This window comes from Acartia tonsa, chromosome 6, assembly GCF_053477335.1.
Source record: "Acartia tonsa isolate MP-2025a chromosome 6, ASM5347733v1, whole genome shotgun sequence".
Lineage (NCBI taxonomy): Eukaryota > Metazoa > Arthropoda > Copepoda > Calanoida > Acartiidae > Acartia > Acartia tonsa.
Window position 1 is genome coordinate 20,685,060 of NC_137265.1, and position 19,785 is coordinate 20,704,844.

Consider the following 19,785-nt stretch of genomic DNA (forward strand, 5'->3'; position numbering starts at 1 on the left):
AAGTCTGAGAATTCAGGGTTAACAAAACTGGTTTTAGCGATATATTTTTTATTTTAATACGACACGACACGATAAATAACTAATACAGACTTTTTAATTCTGACTAAGAAGTCAAGTAGGAATGGAAATTAAATCTCAAGAAATTTTTTTAAAAATTTCAAATTATCCATGTACGAAAACTTGTATAGATTCACTGTAATTAAATATTGTGCTAAAAAAGATTTTAGTTTGATAAGAGATTATTTCTTATGTAAACAAGGACAATTAAGTGGCACAGATTTAACAGATTAACACAAAAAAAATACTATTTTAATTATGGCAAATTTTATAGGTTTATGAATGTGACATTACTGATCTATTAAACTTTATGCTATTTATGTTTAAAACTCACCAAAAAGACTTAGTCGCTTAGCATAATTTGATTGTTTATATTTTTTATTTATAGAGTAGCTGCGAAAAAGTTAACTGAGGTCCATCTCGTTAGCATACCATAACTCTGAAAATTTAGCTAGAAAATTTAAGAAAATTTCAAGTCAAATATTTAGCAAAAAAAAATTTAAACATTACCTATCTTTTTCAATTTGATAAAAAATCTTGATACATAAAAATGTCATTTAACGTGCATTATAAATGTTCAAAATATTTACATTTAGATATGTTTTGTATACATTTAGATTTTTAAAATCGTATTAAAATGTTAAAATATCATATAATATACAATTAGCTCTAAATTATTCAATTCTTAAATCTTTAATATAAAGCAAAATAAGTTCTTGAAAACATAATAAAACTTTTTGCATTTGCTTTTTAAGCAAATGAGTAAGTAGGCAATAATAAAAACTAACTAATATATAAAACATGCAAAAAATACATTAGATGAGAAAACAAAATAACTACATGTTATGTAGGTCTTATGAGTAGGTACTTTCCCTCAGAGTGCCTATTGAGCATTGTACCCCCTCCCCTTTTAAAAAATTAATTGAAAATAAGGTAGACAGTTTTGTTCCCTATGCATAAGCCCTGCGGAGGACCTTAACCCTGCAGTGGCAACCTGAAGTACCTAATGTAACCTAAAGTAATAAACAAACAACCAAAAAAACACACACCCACCCCCTTATTTTCAATTGAAAAATAATTAGGGGTTCTGTGCTTAAAAAGGCAATTTGAGGGAAAGAGCCAATAAATCTAACACTGGAAATTATAATACTAATTTGGATAAATTAAAAACACCTCAACCTTCGAGTAGTTTATAAAAATAAAGTAAAAGACAACATTCAATGGTAAAGGTTTCATGTAGTTTTTATAGCTGCGCCTATAGCATCTAAAAGGCTCCATATTTGATAAGTGTGTGTGTGGGATATGAGGGGGGGGGGGGTGAGTAAAAAATCCTGGGTATAGTCCTTTCCACGACATCCCTCCATTCTTCGATTCTTCGTATTTTTCACAGTAGCTTTTCTCATATTTCTAGCCCCTGCGGGGGGCTCTAACCCTGCGGGGCCAATTACCTAACCCTGTGGGACAATCACCTAACACAATATAACCTAACCTAACATAACCTATAAAAAGCCATTTTAAAAATACGACTAATCCCCCCTTATGGAGGGATGTCGTGGAAAGGACTATACCCAAAATCCTTAAAAAAATAGGTACAACTAGAAATAAAATAGCTTGACCTCAGTTAAGCTTACCTAAAATGGAGAACTCAATTGATGATCACAAGGGGTTAATTCATAGAAATTAAAATACCTAGGTAAACTTTGTTATTTTTTCACTTATGATTTTATCTTAGCTTAGATTAAAAGATATAATAAAAATCATTATCAAACATACCTTCTATTTCTAGAACTGCACTGAACATTCATTATTGGCTTTCACTTTATTATTGTAAACATATATGATAATTATAATAGTAATGAGTACTTTATAATTTTATTTTGTAGAATAAGTAGTAAATAGGTATTAAATCAATAAAAAGAAGACTATTAAGACACTTGATTATTGAAAGTACAAATAAAACGCTATTAAGGAAGCATGCAGATTAAATCAGAAATTAAAAGCTTTTTTTTATAGTTTGATCAATTATTAAGGAGGTGAAACATGAAAAAATTGCCGTTTTTATGAACCTGCTTTGTAGGTTTAAGGGCATATATCTTGAAAATAAATGGATTGATTGATTTGAAATGTAAAATGCCCCCGTTTCACCTCCCCAATACCTGGCTTATATATCCATGATATCTAATGTTTCTCTCCGAATAATTCATCCCATAATTTCTTTTGGAAGTTTTGTTTTCTGTTTTAAATATTGATTATTATTAGTTTCATATAGTTGTAGGTACATAGGCGGTATCAAAACATTTTGACAATATTATACTGTTAGACTGTAAATTTTGACAAGTTAACCACTGGGTCCAGCTCCATCAGCTCCTGATCTCTTTCTAAAGGCCTGAAAATAATAATGAAATAAAAAAAAATCCTTTAAAAAACAAGGATAATAATGTCTTTATATATGTAACGAAGAGGAAGGTTTGTAGTTCTAAACACTTGAGGCGACTAGGAATATCTATTTATCACATCCTATTGACGTGTAGTAATAGCAAGAACAAACAGCTAAATATTCTTATAAAGTGTATTAATTCAAGACAAGATAAACATACAATAATAATATTAAACTTTAAGGCAACTATTCACTTTTATGTTCGTGTCGTGTTGCAGAGCAATGTCTTGCTCCGAAACGGTTGACACAAGAACTAAAAGCCAAACTATAAAATACATGCATTGCTCTTAAGTCAGGAAGAAAGGGACTATACATCACATTTCTCCCTGGCTTTAACATGAACCTGGATTTCAAACTGTAATATTTCAGATTAAATATAACAATAGGTTTTACATGTTAATTATCATATATATATTATGAGTAGCGTTGAACGCTTATTAAATAGATAATAATTGATCTGGTATGACACCTGCCATATTTTTTTTTTTTTTTTATATATATTTTATTTCCAGATCTTTAAACACTTCGTATACATTTTTTTTATTATTTTGGTTCCTTAGAACTCTTTTGTGTTTTTTTTTTATATTCCTTTTTCTTTATGTGTTTTTTTTTTTCTTTTTAATATTTTTTTAAGAAAAAAACATTGATTAACATATAATCATTGAAAAATGCATTGATTAACACCTAATGCATTAATTACATAGTTATCATAAATGCATGATATAAAAATAACACTGGTTAACATATAACCATCAGATTTAAGCATGGTATTATAGAGCATTAATATGAAACATTAATTTTAAACCTTTTCGAGACTACTACTGCCTCAACAAATATTAAATACATAAAATAAAATAAAATATGAATTAATACACATAAACTATAATTATTACTTTCTTTTTCCAGACGTTCTGCTCTTCTTGCCAGATTCTTCAATATCCATAGGCATGATAGCTTCATCATCATTCACTCCAAGTTTTGCGGTCTCATCACACAAGCCGTCTTGAGACATCCTTGCCTCAGTATCACCAAGCATATGAAAACATCTTTCAAATCCACTAGTAACCGCAACCGAAATCGAGGTTGCAACGTTATCAACCTCCTCCTGATTATCCAAAATCTTATGATGCTTACGACTAACCTCCTCTCCAAATTTATCAAGCATCATCAATATTCCAGGCGTGTGTTCCATCCTCATTTCCTCCCTCACTTGTTCATCAACACGCCATTGCTGACCTGACAATTCAAGGTCCAGACAAACAGGAATGTTCGGATTTAAGGGCTGATCCATCTGAACACAAACAGGATCCCCAAACTGAGTAACCAATTTGAAATCACCTTCGAACCACTCATTTACTTTGTGTTCAGGATTAAACTTCCACTCAATATTGGTTGTCAACAAACTTGTATAGACTTTTCCATCCAACTCCAATCTAAGTTCCTTTACTACATTCTCTAAAGTGGTATCTGGATCACATAACAATATCTGCTTGGCTAGAGTCGGACGGAGACGCTTGCAGCGCATCTGCATTTCCCAGGTCAAAACTCTTGCGTCTACTTTATCATTCACCAGACTACCTGCGTATGTGGCACTCACCAGGTTATCAATTATTTCTCTTTGTCCATCCAATCTAACATAACGTATCTCAGCTGGCATCTCTCCACTGGTGATTAAACTCACCGAATTCACATTTACAATGCGTGGAATGTAGACTGATAAGTTCATGTATTCATTCACTTGAATAGAGTCAATAAACACCTTAGCACTCAAATCCTGTTCAGACTTTCCATCAAGCCAATCTTTCTGTAACTCGAGCAAAGTTGTGGATGGCATTTGCTTCAGAATAAAGCTTACTTTATTCACGACGTCTTTCCAATGTGCCAGGAGCCGGATAGCTGACACAACCTGCGTCTTCAACCTCAGATCAACGCTATTACCCACCGTTCTCAACACCGTCTGAAGGCTCATTTTACCATCTGCAGGTATGACGTCAATTTTTGAAAGTTGATGCCAATCCTCAAGTTCCCCCATATGTTTGATTATGGGTAACAATTCGCCCAACGTTTGACAGCTTTTTCTCTCATCTCCATCCAGGTATTCAATCTTAGCAAGCAACACCAAACTTGGTAAAATTTCACAAACAAGCTTAGAGAGAAATATGGTTGCACTCAACTTATTCAAACTAGTTGTCTCGTTCCATGACAACTTTCTGTTTATAGCTTTAGAATGCTCACCAGCCGCCATCAGGTTGAGGTGTCTTGAATTCTGGCTGGTAAAGATAGGGATCCTGTCCACAGGCCAGTCTATGGAGTTGATGCATCTCCCCATCTCTAACTGCACCGAAAGCATGTTTACTAAATTCAACTTAAACCTTGGTTCATTATCAATAAGACGAGCTAAATCTGCCAGTGGCATGTCCTCACTGCTCAAAAATATGTTTCTCGTCGCCCTGCCCACACTCAACGTGGGCAGCTCAACGCGCGACATTACCAACACCAGCCGAGATGCAGAGTTGCTGACCAATGCAGACACCGGTAGACCAGGTTTGACTTGATTTCCTTCATTGACAGATTGTTTGTGGCGGCCATCTTCTTCGTTGCTCAATAACTTTTGATTCATTGTTGCCGCCGTAACCAACCTGCAAAAAATACAATATAATTAAATTTCAGCATCAGAATTTAAGATCTAGCATTAAATTCTTCCTCAGTAAATCTTTTTTTATGACACCATGAACAACAACAATACAACAATGCCAACATAGGAATTATACCTAACAACAACATTAACACAATCAAAACAAACTTAGCAAACAATGGTAGTATATCTTTGAACAAATGTTCTAAACCAAACCAAGGACCTGTAACCTGTTCGAAAAATGACAACTTATGATCAACAAAATCCAACTTAGAAGCTTGTCCATTAAAATCCTCAAAATCCTCTAACCCCTGATATTTAATAGTCTTATTAAAATCAGCAATAAACACCTTTTCATCGTTCAGAAAAATCTTTTGTCCCACATGTTCAGATTTTTCATTGGCAATGTGCAGAAGTTCGAGTCCCTGCCCCTGATTCCCAAGGAACAAGTTGGCTGTCAACTTCAAAAATACCGGACTTTGCGAGCAATTTAACAATTTTATGTCCTCTACTGCAACAATCATTCTACTATATTCTTGTATTCCAACTGTCTCACCTTTATAATCCACCAGCAAATGTCCTACTGCACATCCATAATCCACACCTAACTTTACTGGAATTTCAACCGCTGTACACTTTTCATACTTAGCAATTTCTCCCAGGTATATAATTCTGAACCCATGATGCATCTGTACATTTGATCTAACTTCTGTTTGAGCACATCTAGAAATACTAAAAAGTTCCATCATCCTCTCATTCCTTTCTCTACTAGCCAAAAACATAGCATTCAAATCAAATCTAGCTTCCTGTTTTAACAAATCCCCAAAATAACTTCTAACAGCCGCCTTTGGTTCCTCTAAAAACTTGATACCCTCCAATTCTGTTACAAAAATGTTGAAATCCAGATGCTGCAAAGTAAGTTTCTCTGTTCCCATAATTTTAACTAAAATATTCCTTTCCAAGTTAGAAACAAAAAGTTGTTCATTCCACGTAGTTAAATTAAATGTATCTTGAAAAACTACCTTAAAATTACTGGCCGGTTTTCGTACTACATACGGAAAATAAGGAGAAGTTGATGTTGCCCACAAATGATTTTCTTCAAAATTCGCCACAATCGTCTTTTTATCATAATCCATAACAACATTTCCCTTGATCAAAACGGGTGTATTTTTTACTAAAATATGCAAAGTCCCAATAGCAAAACCTAAATTGAACCACATATTGTGCGCGTATATTCCCAGTGTCTTGCATTGAATATTTTCACCACCAACATCCCAGAAAGGTGACAATGTTCCATTAACCGTGAAACTGTGAACAGTTGGCAAGTCTATGTTTACTTTAAAACTAATACCATCATGCTGATACTTGCCAGAATGAAAAATCCTTCTACATTTGTCCATACTCAACTCTACCTGTTTTTCATGTGGCACGTCTAGTACGTGCACATGACTCGCGGTACCGCAAAACCAGCGCTCCAATTTTAGTCTAACCTCACAACTAATGGCTTCCGACAGTATAAAATCGGTTTCTGCTAACCCCAATAATTCCACAGATCTGACCGGTTCCATCCTATCATGCAAACAGGCAGCTGATCTAAGTTCAACATTACTTATTTGGGAACAATCATAAGCTGCTAACCGTGGATCCTGTGACGTATACATACCACCAACAATAATCAAACAATAAGTCTGCATCACAACAACAAATAACAAAATATCCAAGTACCTGACTCCTCTATCATCCTTGGATTTCTTCACAGGTACTGGTCCAGCACGTCCACTCTTTGAACTACAAGCGTCAGGCGACCTCTTGCGCATACCACGATCTCCATCTCGTCTATTCCGGTCATGTCTATCACCACCGCCGCTTCCTCTCTTGTCATCACGCTCCCGACGGTTTTCGTGGTAATCTCTTCTCCTGCAAATATTATACAAATTATTACAAATATTATTTTTTAATCAATTTTGCGAGGTTCCTAGTTACTACATCTGCTACTGAATAACGTTCTAATCTGTCTTTTTCTCTGTTTTGTCTATCCTCTTCCAATTTTTGTAATTGTACTTCATTTGTAGAACCTTTAGGACGACCTTTAACAGGAATAGTCTCAGACATTTTTTGCAGTTTTGCATTATCTAACGATCTATCTAATTCATCCTCCTCAACATCTCTACCTCGTTTAACACTTCCCCTTCGTTGTTCCAAGTTTACAATTTTACTTTGCAGTTTTGGAAAAGTGTCCTCTAAAATACTCATCCGAGATTCTAACTCTCTAGCAGATTCCATGTTAACATCCTCTACACCCAAACTGTTGTCTACTAAACTATTATCAGAGGTATAATCTCCATGAAAAACACTATCCTTACTAATAGTAGAATATGTAGAGTCTAACTTAGTTTTGTCAGTCGTATCATTTGTATCTACACTGTCAGAAATATGAGTACTTTCCAAAGTATCACTAAGATCCTCAACTAAATCATCTAAATTTTCATTATCCTGAGATACATTTGACCTTTGCTGTGACAACCCAACACCCAAAAAAGATTTCTCCAAAAAATCTGGTGTTACCTGTCCATCCTTCCGCCTTCCAACCACCTCTGGACTAGCGCCACAACTATTCTCCTCTTCAGAAACGCCTGAACAAGTTAAATTTCTCAAAGTATTAGGAAAGTCATAGTTTACTTTCAAGGTATTATCCACAGAGAAAAACTCATCTGTAATCACTAAGTCAATCTTTTCATCTGGAGTCAAGTCTAAAGTACTCTCAATAACATATATTTTATCCCTTGGTACAATTCTTACCCCTTTGTCTTTCAATCTACACTTTTCTAGGGGTTGAACCTCGAATAAACTATCAGAAATTACTTTTGTCACTAGACACGGACCCACCCATAGCGAGCAGAGTTTACGAGCTACACCAATCGTTGTGACGTCATAAAAGATATAACAATAGGAATTTATAGCTATCGGCCGACCTATCCTTTCTGTATTTTCTACCTGTAAATACTTCTCAGTTCTCTCTTGTCCAGTTCTCCAATTTTTGTCAAGGCACTCCAATAACTCTGAAAAATTCATATGTTTAATTTTCGAGCGGGTTAACGGATCAAATGAGTCAAGCGGAAGCTTAGGGTTTCTTAGAAACATCTTAAAATACGGGGAACATCCTAACCTCCGATTGAAAGAAGTGTTCATACAAAATTGTGTAGCTTTAAGTTTATAAGCCCAATCTCCATCTTGAAAACGTAAATCAGTCTTAAGAAACGAATACACCGATTGGTTGTATCTTTCACTGTAATTCGAATTTGCTGATCTTGGAGGGATAAAAATTTGTTCAATTCCCAACCTTAAACAAACTTCCCTAAAAACTTTTGATTTGAAACTTTGTGCATTGTCAGTCCTGATTCTCTCGCATAGTCCCCAAACAGAAAATAAATTAAACTTCAAACATTCAATAATTGTTTCAGCTTTAACATCCTCAATAGCAAACAACCACACATATCTAGTACAACTGTCAACTACTATTAAAATATGTTTACAAATGACTCCATTATATTCACACTCATTCAAAGGACCTAAAGGATCTATGGCCAACTCTGCCATAGCTTCCCCAGCCAAAGGAGAAAATTCTATATTATGATTATGTTTTGGTTTTTTACGTCTATTCAAACAAATGACACAATTTGCAACTGCCGCCGCTACATATTTAGACACATAGGGAAAAATGAAGTGACGATTAATCCTGCTCAAAGTTTCCAAATAACCCCTATGCCCCGCTGTAACATCTGCATGAGCTAACAAGAAAACTTTATTGTACATTCCAATAGGTACCACTACCCGTTCAATAAATTGAAATTCTTTCTGGAGCCGCATAGGTGAAGTCAGGATAATTAAACCATCTTTATAACTCAAATGTTCAAAAAATCTTAATATTTGTTTACCACGATAAGGCATTTGAGACAATTCTCTGGACGTAGGTTTGACATTATTTACAATAAATTTCCTCACCTCAACTAAAACAGGATCCTTCTCCAGGCTACGACTGAATTCTCTCGCCTTCAATCTGGATGCTATTTGACTGGCCGTCTCTGCTCCAATTCCTGCAATAAGACATAATTTAGGATCTTCCAATTGATATACAGTATCCAATATTAACTCTCCTTGTTCGTCTGTTGATAATTTAGATATCCTATCTTTACTATCCTTTAATGCAGTACGTGACAATATATCAACATTAGTATGCATCTTGCCCTGCCTATGTACAACCTCATAACTGAAGGTGGATAAAAAGTTTATCCACCTTATGGTGAGACCAACAAAATATCCGTTCTGCCTCCAAGTAGATAGATGTTTCAGTGCAGCTGAATCAGTTCTCACGATAAACTTCTTGTGTCTCAAATAACATTCAAATCTTTCAACAGCATTTACTAATGCACATAATTCTCCTTTATGCGCTGCATAATTGGCTTCATGAGTTGAACAAACACGTGACCAACACGATATCATCTTCTCTTGTCCATTTTGTTTTTGACTTAACACCGCAGACATAGCTGTAGATGACCAATCTGTATCCAACACAAATGGTTCAGCCTCCATCCTCCAATCCGGGAACGATTTACTTATTTCTTCACAGAACAATTCTCTAGTCTTTGTAAAGGCTTCCATACTTTTTTCATCCCATTCTATTTTACTACTGTTTCTGAATTTGTTCAATGGTGCCGTAATATCAGAAAAATTCTTGAAATATGAACCATAATAATTTATGAAACCAGTAAATCTTTGAATATCTTTACCTGTTTCAGGTACTGGCCAATTCTTAATCTTTTCAATATATGCTTGGTCCATAAATATGCCTTCTGCATTTATAATATGGCCCAGAAATTTCACTTCCTCTGCAAACAATGTACATTTTCCAAGATTAATCTTGAGGCCTGCTTCACAAAATGTTCGTAGTAGAGTATTCAAATGCTCCAGATGTTCCTCCACATTCATACTATATACAAGAACATCGTCCAAATAAACTAGGCAAAATGCCCTTAATTCAGGGCTCAAATCCATTACTCTATCCATCAACTTTACAAATGCACTTGGAGCATTGGTCAATCCGAACGGAAGCCTCTTGAAACAATATTGCCGTCCATTAGAACAAAATGCTGTATATTTCCTGACAGATTCCTTCAAGTGCATTGAATTATACGCTGAAGTAAGGTCAATAGACGTAAAAATCTTCTTTCCTCCAAGTTTGTCAAACAGCTCACCAATATTAGGCAAAGGGTAACAGATCTTCTCAGTTATCTCATTTAACGAGCGGTAGTCCAGGACAAACCGGACTTTCACCTCGTTAGTATTTCCAACCTTCTTCTTAACAGCAAAAATTCCAGAATTAAACGGTGAATTACATTCTTCTATCACATCTGTCTCCAACCATAAATCAATCTGTTCTTTTAGTTTCTCTGCATGATGAGGATTGAGTCTAATCATCCTATTTTTGAAAGGTTGAGCTCCAGGAACCAACTGAATATCATACTCCTCCAAAGTACAAGATCCAATATCCGTAGGGTCAATCGATAACGCCTTGAAATTCTTTAAAAACAAACCAACTATTCTTCCTTTCAAAGAAACATTATCTTTTAAAAACGGAACTTTATCCAACTTCAATTTATCTTTAATAAAACGAATCTTCTTTAATGTTGTTGACACATCTTCTTTAACTCTGTTCTCTTGCAACATCGCTATCTTCTCCGCCAAAAACAAATTTCCAACCAAAGTACCAGCAGGAACAGATTTCTTAACAGTTTCAAAATTCGTGATTTTAGTCATAAGTTTACCGTTCTTTCCCACCTCAGTAATTCCTTCATTTATCAACAAGTTGTTTCGGCTACAGTAACCTTGTCTAGGAGCTATATAACACAACTGTCCTTCAGGCATATTTCCCTTAGTTGAAACTTCTACCACCACTGTACTTAATGCAGGAATTTCTATTCGATTTTTCAATGAACAAATCCATTTTTGGTCTTGTAACTCAGCTACATTAATCTCAGGTTTCTTAGTTCTTGCTTTCTCCATTTTCTCCAAAACCGTATGAACCAAATTCTTCACTACAATTTTCCGTTTAGCTACTAAATTCACACTGATTCCATGCATCTCAATCCTGTTGCCGTCTTTGGCAAATATCGTCTTCACGTTATTTTTGTTCAGCCAATGACTGCCTAGATTCATAGGTACAGTCATGCCAGAAATAACAAAACAATCTTCTTGAAAACTGTGGCCTCCAATCTGAAATTCAACATTCCGAACAATACCATCAATCTTGATGCTGGAACCCTGCACGCCTGTTGCTTTCGAATCCGTTTCTTCAATCATACAATCAAGCTTTCTAGCCAACACTTGAGATATCAGGCAGCCTCTTGCATTGCCGCTATCAATTAAGGTCAGGATTTCCATGCCACCAATCTTCGTTGGAACGTAGACTTCAGCCGCTCCAGCCGCCATCTCAGAATCTTCATGAAACTTATAAACAGCTATCTAACTAACACCAGCAGTTATGAGGTTGTAACTATCCAATTGTCTATCAAAGAACTATCTATCTGTCTACAACAAATAACAAAATAACGGAATAAAACAAATCACTCACCGACAATATTTCATCCACCAACAGAAACGTCCAAAATATCTCTTAATCCACTATCAACAAAACTTCTCTCCGGCCAACAGAAACATCTCAAAATATCTCTTAATCCACAATCAGTAAAACTTCTCTCCGGCCAATCTAAAATATTACAAACTTTTAGATGCCAATTGATGGATAAATCACTGTACATAAGAATTAATATCGATATTAATATATATATATAACAAATTTTTACAAGACTATTTTTCAAACAGCAATATATATATAATGGTAATCAAATATTAACAACATGAAACAAAATCTTAACAACTCACCATCAAATAAATAATGATGACAGTATCTCTCAATCACCACAAACACTCTTCTCAGCCAATCTAAAATAAAATACAATTATTTTAGATGCCATAAATAAATGTTTTCACTGAACAAATAAACTTGCAACACAATAAAAGAAGTTGTATTAAGAAATATGACATGATCAAATATTATCAATCACCAAGCAAATTAATCTTTCCAAATATCATAAGTTCAATTCTTTTATAATTCAATAAAATATTACCTAACAAAACTATTATTGTCAGATTAAAACTGAGATGTATAAAAGGTTTAAAAGTCGAAATTCAACTAACTATATATCTCAATACCTGAGAGCACCTTCTTGCGCAGCTCTGCTTCTCTGCGCAGCTCAACTTTCTGCACATGGCGCGCTCCACGCCCGATAATCATTGCAGCTACCTCTCTACACCACCCCATTTTGCGCATACCAGCTCTGAGAGATAGTGCAAATTTCTTTGCAAATATGTTCACTCCCCCTTTTTCTCAAACAAAAGAGACAGCTCCCCCATATATGCGCATACCAACTCTGAGAGGTAGTGCAATCTTCTTTGCAAATATGTTCACTCCCCCTTTCTCCTCCAACAAAAGAGACAGCTCCACCATATTTGTGCATACCAACTCCGAGAGACAACCCCTCCCTTCCTTCATAGAAAGAGATTACTCCACGATTATATCTAATGCATTATAACAATTTTGCTTCATGAAATTCCAAACTTCATAAAAAATTTTGCTGAATCAACATTACTAAATCGCAATATAATTGTTTTAAAATCGACTACTTTAAATCACAATAACTGACTCAACTTTTAAAACAATTTTCCACAATTCATCAAAATTTAATACTTCTCAAATATCTAATTTCACATTTTTATCAAATTTAATTCAATTTAAAATTCAACTTAATATTTTTCAATAGCAATTTTACAAAATTGTATTCCTAATTCGTTTTTCATTTTCACTTTTTATTATTCTTATCTCTGTTAGACTCCACAACAGTCTGAAACAAAAATGAATTTTCCTAATTTCAACAAAACATAATCAAAAACTAAATTAATTATTTTGATTTCCATTATAACATAATCTCATAATTTCATATACGCTTATAAACAATATGTTATCTTTTCATAATTCAAAATAAACCATCAAAATAAATTATCACAAAATTAGAGTTGCTTCGTTCACTCTTTATCATTAATTTTGTTTTGTTGTTGTTTATTTACAATGCGCATAAATCAAAACAATGCCGCGTAACAAGTAGAAAATGGAATAAGGTTTTATGATTATAATACATACAAAACATTAAAACCATAAAATGTCATCTATAATAGCATTATTCCATGCCTCGACTTCCGCTACAAGATCGTCTTCATAATCACTTGCCCCTAAACCATCGACATGCGCCACTTCCTTCGTATCCTCCCCTTCTTTCACCTCTCCTTCAATTTCACCAACCAATTTCTGTTTATCATTACTATTTTCATTCTTTTTAAAACTCTTATGCCCCGTCTTATAAGGAACAAAAGGCTTGTTTCCCCACCGCAAAAAGTATTTTCCTTTAGGATTAGGCAACTTTTTATCTCTAATATCAAAACAATCCCTCATCATGTGACCTTTTCTGTTGCAATAATAACAAATAAAACCACCTTGAATTGCGCCAATTAAAGGAATAAGTTCAGCTGGTCCACCAAATTCATCAGCTAAATCAATTTCACATTGATTTATTTCATATGACAAATTATCTTCATCACTAACCTGATCAATAGTTACAGGATTTGACTTGGAACCAACGCCACCAACCATCGTTTTAGCCAAAGCCATCTGGTTTGTTGTACATCCTCTAGCCATTGACCCTGAAATTTGATTAAATTGTAGCCCTTTAACAATCAATTGTGCTTTAACTATTAACTCTGTCCGAAACTTCGTTATCATTCGCACTTGTCCGTCACGCTCCAAATCCAACGCAAATTGACGCATCTGATTAGCCAAAAGTGGAGATAAAACCACATTACACACTTGAGAATAGAAATCCATGAACATATCATCAGTTGGTTTCGGATACGCACGTTTCCAGAAAGATAGTATCTTATCAAAAAATGCATCAATCTTATCATTCTCATGTTGCTTAACACTCAAATACGCATCTTTACACACATTTTTCATGTCGGGTGGTAAAAATGTCTCTCGCATCTTACACAAGTACCCCTTTAATGTTAATTGTCTATTCTCCATATCAGCAGGTTTTAGTGTATAACCACAAGCGGTTCTTACACCCACACATTTATCAAACAAAATTTCCTTACACACTTGATGATTAGTCATATGATAACGTCTAGTAGTCATCCAAAATCTCTCCAAATAATCATCAAAGAAAATCACATCATCGTCAACCGCAAATTCAGGCGCATTTTTTCTGAACTGATCATCAAGTTTAGCACACGTTTCATTGTACCTATGCACATTCTCCTCCCCCTGCGAAACATACAGAGATCTATCTGGTACATAAACAAGAGATTTACACCAACTAACCTGCGATTCACTCAGTCCAGCTTCAAAAAAATTGAGCGTATTAAAATCCTCTGCATCAACCTCAGAAAGGGCTGGCCACCACATGAGAACTCCATTGTAGATATTATCCACAGCATCAACCCTAGACAATTCCCAAAGTTTTATGATCTTATCTTCATTTCCCTGCATACCACCAAAAATAGGCCGAGAACCACCAGCAAACAGTTTAGGCTTCTCTTCTGATCCTCCAAATCCTCCAGATCCACCAGCCGTCCTCTGCCACGGCATAGAGTTATTCAAACCATTCTGCTGGTTATTCGACCCATTCTGTTGGGTATTCTGCTGGTTATTCGACCCATTCTGCTGGGTATTCGAACCATCCTGCTGGTCATTCAAACTATTCTGCTGGGCAATCTTTTCAAGAATTCGCTGCTGGCCAGTCATAAACTCATCCACAACGGTCACATTCTCAGTCTTGATATCATTATCAACACTAGGCTCCACCACCTTATTAAGACGATCTTCTAAATCGTCCATCCGAGTAGCCAGTCCAGTAACCGCAGCAACATTAGTATCAACATTATCCGTCAACTCTTGAATTTTCGTCTCCAGTGGCGCTATACGCCCACCCAGCTCCGCCGCCACATTATCAATTCTAGTCCCAAGAGCATGGATCTCATTAATCAAATGCAAATCCTTCTCATCCTGAGACAACTTCCTCCACTCTTCAATGGTCAATCCCATCGTTCCAACACAAAAAATACCTGAACAAACTAAAAAGAAAAGAAATAATACAATTAAAAGAAAATCTGAGCTATAGATTCGTACTACACTACTGCGCCAAAATGACGTGTAGTAATAGCAAGAACAAACAGCTAAATATTCTTATAAAGTGTATTAATTCAAGACAAGATAAACATACAATAATAATATTAAACTTTAAGGCAACTATTCACTTTTATGTTCGTGTCGTGTTGCAGAGCAATGTCTTGCTCCGAAACGGTTGACACAAGAACTAAAAGCCAAACTATAAAATACATGCATTGCTCTTAAGTCAGGAAGAAAGGGACTATACATCACACTATTATAGACAACTTTCCGCAGAGAGTAAAATGAAATATAAGAATAATTCCAGTTTTGTTGGCCCCAAAGGTAAGTCAACCCTTCACTTTCCATTTTAGCTTTGGGGGGTTAAAGGAAAATCTCCAAAAATTGTTATAAACCTTCAATGGGCCAATAAGAAGCTTCATTGTAAAAGAGCAAGTTCTTAGGCTACAGACACACCGACAGATAGATAGACAGAAAGACATCCTGTTACTTTAATTTAAGGAATGTGTTTACCTGTATCCCCAAAGTTCCATGGCGACAGCACATTCGCTCTGAATATCAAAAACCTCTTGTCTAGTCAGCTTCTCCCTCCACTTGAAGGGTGCCGTCTTGGTGTCCCTAAATGTGCTGGACACCCCGCCAATGTTGCTCTTCGTGTGCGTGTCGAGGAACTGCTTCACGTTGTTGTGCATAGTAAAGCCGAAAAATTTGAAAACGTCGGCGGAATTTTCATATGGTTGCATAGAGAAATCTTCGTAACGGAATACTTTATAGCGGTCTGAAATTAAAAAAACAAAAAATTAAATAAAAAATACCTCATTTCTTTATAAAAATGACGATTTCATGCATAGCGTATAGGTAAAAAGAATCAAAACGACGGACGTACTTACTAAGTCTACCAGTTTAGACGCTTAACTTGGCTAGTGAAAAATACAATCCTATTATATAAATAGTAAGGTTTGTCTGTATGAAGCATAAGATTTTAATAACTACTTAGGTCCAAACACTAACAAAACAATGGCTACACAAACAAACAAACAATAACTACTGAACCAAATGAGTTCTTCCTTTTGGTCCAAGGATGGTTTTAGACTATTTTATCTTTAAGGATTCTTGTGATTGTTTTTAGGCTATTTTCGGCGCCCTCCCTACCTCTTTAAAACAAGGCTACTATTAAACAATAAATATACCTGGAAATTGCTGTGATAATTGTTGGTAGGCATAATAGTCTGCAACCAAATCTGAGCAAAGTTTACTTGGATCATCACAATCAGGGTTGCCAGGACACCAGTCACGATGCTTCCGACTCTCCATGGTACCACGGGGATCCCGTATCAATAACAATACTTTAACCTATAAAAAAAATTATATAGTACCTACAGCTTTACATTTTATTACACACTTTCTTAAAATTAAAAAAGGCTATTGGAGTTTATTTTAGATTTTTGGAGATTAGACCAGATTATCTTTTACTCCAAAAAAGGTGAAAGTTGTAGCTGGCTTAAATAGTGATGCTTCCCATTCCACATTTACCCCATCCTTTCTCCTCCTATTGGATGAACGAGCTGACCAATAAGTGATGTCCTATTAGTAAACTAACTTAACGACATTTCTTCCCCTGACATAATATCCACGTATATTCAATATCCATTGTAAGTATACGCTCTTTTAGAAAAGAAGGATAAACTTGCAAAATTCCCTTGTTCTAGAGTAGCTGTGCTACTAAAAAACTTATTTTTCAAGACCTCAAAATGAAGAATACCTTATTATTCTTATCCATCATAAATTTCTTGGTGAGTGCCAGACGTAGCCTCACAGTCTTTATAGATTGGAATGGGAAGAGAGAACAGAACCGATTTAAAAATTGAGGATTCCAGCAGAAGGCAGCTTTCCCTTGGTCACAATGCTGCCAGAGCCTGCAGCACATTTACATTATTCTCTTTCAATAAATAGTAAAAGCTGTATTAAAAAGATTACTAGGTTTGTCTTTAAATTTGCACTAAGCTTGCTCTAGTGTTAACTATTGCGATGTCTTTTCTAAGGAGCCTTACAGAGGCGTAGATTCATAAACCTGGTAATGTTTTGGGGAAAAATCAATTTTAATCGACCTTCGTAGATAGAAATTAAATGTTAACAACGCTATTTAAGACTTGTATGTATATTGTATATGAATTCTGCCAAGTCTGCCATACCATTTTTTTCAGCATTTAATGTAGATTTCTTTCTCAAAATAATTCCACACAGAGGTAAGGAGGTGAGGAGAAAATGTAAATTTGACACCAGAAAATTTTAAAAGATAATAAAGAACTGTTTTAATAAATGCTGTTATGTTTTTGTCAAGAAGTCAAATTAAACCTAAGAGTATTTAGATAATCTTTTCAAGGCTCTTTTTTCGATGAAGAGAATAATGTAATTCCTGTTATTATGGCTAAATAGCCAGTTATGTGATTTTCCAAACTCCAGATAGCTCTCCAGCCTTGTGTAGTTACAAGCCATCAAGTTGTTTAACACGCGCAGACCCTCTTTGGCTAGGTGACCAGTGCGGGCTTGCCTGAAAAAAAAACAGGGTTGAATTACCTAACTTTCTATGAAAACTAAAACAAAAAAATATGATTTTCAAATCCATTTTTTTCTTGCCTAATAAATAATTTTAAGAGCGTATTAAAATTTGTTATTTTCCCTTCCATAACCTTCCTTTCCCTTTTTCTTCCCCTTTCATAACCCTGTTCAAGCAACTGACTATATTTCCACTATAATTGCGTAGTTATCGAGCTATTTTTAAGTGTTATCCATATTTGATATAAATTAATTTTTACCTGATATCAAAATGAAGCAGTGGTTCATAATGGTAATAAGTAGCAGGATGAGCATTCATAATGTCTCCCAAAAATGTGGATCCACTTCGCCAAGTAGTAACAACTAAAGCTTTGATAGGTTGACCTCCTGTCTCCAGGGTGTAGTCTTTTAATTCTCCTCCTTCCTGTTATACAATTTTCATCATATGTATATCCTAACAGTAAAATTCAAATGTCTATGTGTGTGTCTCTCTGTAAGTTTAAACCAAAATGTTTCTCCTTTACAGTGAAGCCTTCTTTAAATCTAAGGAATTTTTTTAACTATTATGGGAGAGAGATATGCCCCTCCCGCCAATATTTTTTTTACGTTTTTTTTTAAATAAAATTAAAAGATGATCGACTCCTCTCTCCCCATTCACTCAAGTGGACCAGAGGTTTTTTTATGTGTATAGCCATTATTATTTACATAATAAAGCTTAATAATAATCTAACTTAGGTATCTGTTTCAATAGTACTGTACACTTTAAATGTTTGATATTCCGATATGTGACGTTTCACATAGAAAAGGAAATGCCTTAATAAGTTAATATATACAGTATCTTTAAAACTTCTGTATGCTCAAAAAGAATTTCAAAGTTATCTGCAATCCAAAACTTTTCTCTGATTTTAAGGTTTGGATTTATGATTTGATCATTACCAAAGCTACTGTTACTTAAATTAATCATATTATACAAAATATGATGAAAATTTTCCTGAAAAGTAAAACCCTGCATATCTCTTGATATATCTAATTTCTCCCGCCTGACCGCCCTGTGGGCCGCGGGACTCGCCTTCATTCCTTTTATTAAATTTCTAGTTGTTGTTGTAGATGCCGTCACTCCCATACCTTCTTCTGTTGACGTGGAAAATAAACTTTTCGTCAAATTTATTGGAATGTTAATAACCTTAGATTTTGAGGTTGTTATATTTTTATACAAACTTTTGTCTTTTAATAGTGCATTAATTTCATCTGTTTGTGAGTTGTGCTGCTCCTGTGCTGCTGAATGATTGTCCTGGCTGTATCTGAGAGGGGCAGGCGCAGGCACCAGGGTGGGCAGGAAATTTTCATCAAAGTTACGAAAACCACGAAGTATAACAATTGTTGTAAAAATCATACTCGCTCCTATGAGCAGATATAGCCAAGATCTGCGCTCTTGCAACATGTCGATATTTAATTGTTCCTTTATATTACAAAAGTTTTACAAAGTTTCTTTGCTATGAATAAGTATAAAACATTTTGTCTGAAAAAAAACGAAACTATAATACTGATATATTACTTATAATCATATTAATGGTGTTGGTCAGTTAATAGTATAAATAGTACAAAATTGTAAGTATTTGTATAGCTTCACTTGTCTGCACATTTTAGATAAAATACCTAAGCATTATAGAATTCACAAAGGTAAATTCTTTTAAAACAAATTAGCCTATATCTGTTTAATTCCATAAAATAAACATTGAAAACGAAACAAAATAAAGTTGTACATAAAAAAGTATACAATTACAAGATGACATCTAGAGGACAAAA

The 19,785-nt window shown here is 34.8% G+C and overlaps 3 protein-coding genes across 3 annotated transcripts in view; all 3 read right to left on the bottom strand.

Moving 5' to 3' along the window:
* Mondo (MLX interacting protein mondo) overlaps positions 1-19,785 on the bottom strand; it is a 372,455-nt gene that overhangs the window by 26,646 nt on the left and 326,024 nt on the right. The window lies entirely within an intron of this gene.
* On the bottom strand, positions 490-19,527 carry LOC145322065 (carbohydrate sulfotransferase 4-like). The gene is made up of 7 exons (XM_080163836.1): positions 18,968-19,527; positions 18,240-18,400; positions 17,839-17,974; positions 17,186-17,338; positions 16,614-16,776; positions 15,937-16,201; positions 490-2,443 (listed from the first exon to the last, which is right to left on the bottom strand). The coding sequence occupies exons 1-7, from the start codon at positions 19,418-19,420 to the stop codon at positions 2,374-2,376; spliced, it is 1,401 nt and encodes a 466-aa protein (XP_080019962.1). The 5' UTR covers positions 19,421-19,527; the 3' UTR covers positions 490-2,373.
* LOC145323449 (uncharacterized) lies at positions 5,740-10,133 on the bottom strand. Its single transcript, XM_080165852.1, has 4 exons — positions 9,132-10,133; positions 7,695-8,188; positions 6,334-7,046; positions 5,740-5,861 (listed from the first exon to the last, which is right to left on the bottom strand). Exons 2-4 carry the CDS (start codon positions 7,700-7,702, stop codon positions 5,740-5,742), a joined length of 843 nt encoding a protein of 280 aa, XP_080021978.1. The 5' UTR covers positions 7,703-8,188; positions 9,132-10,133.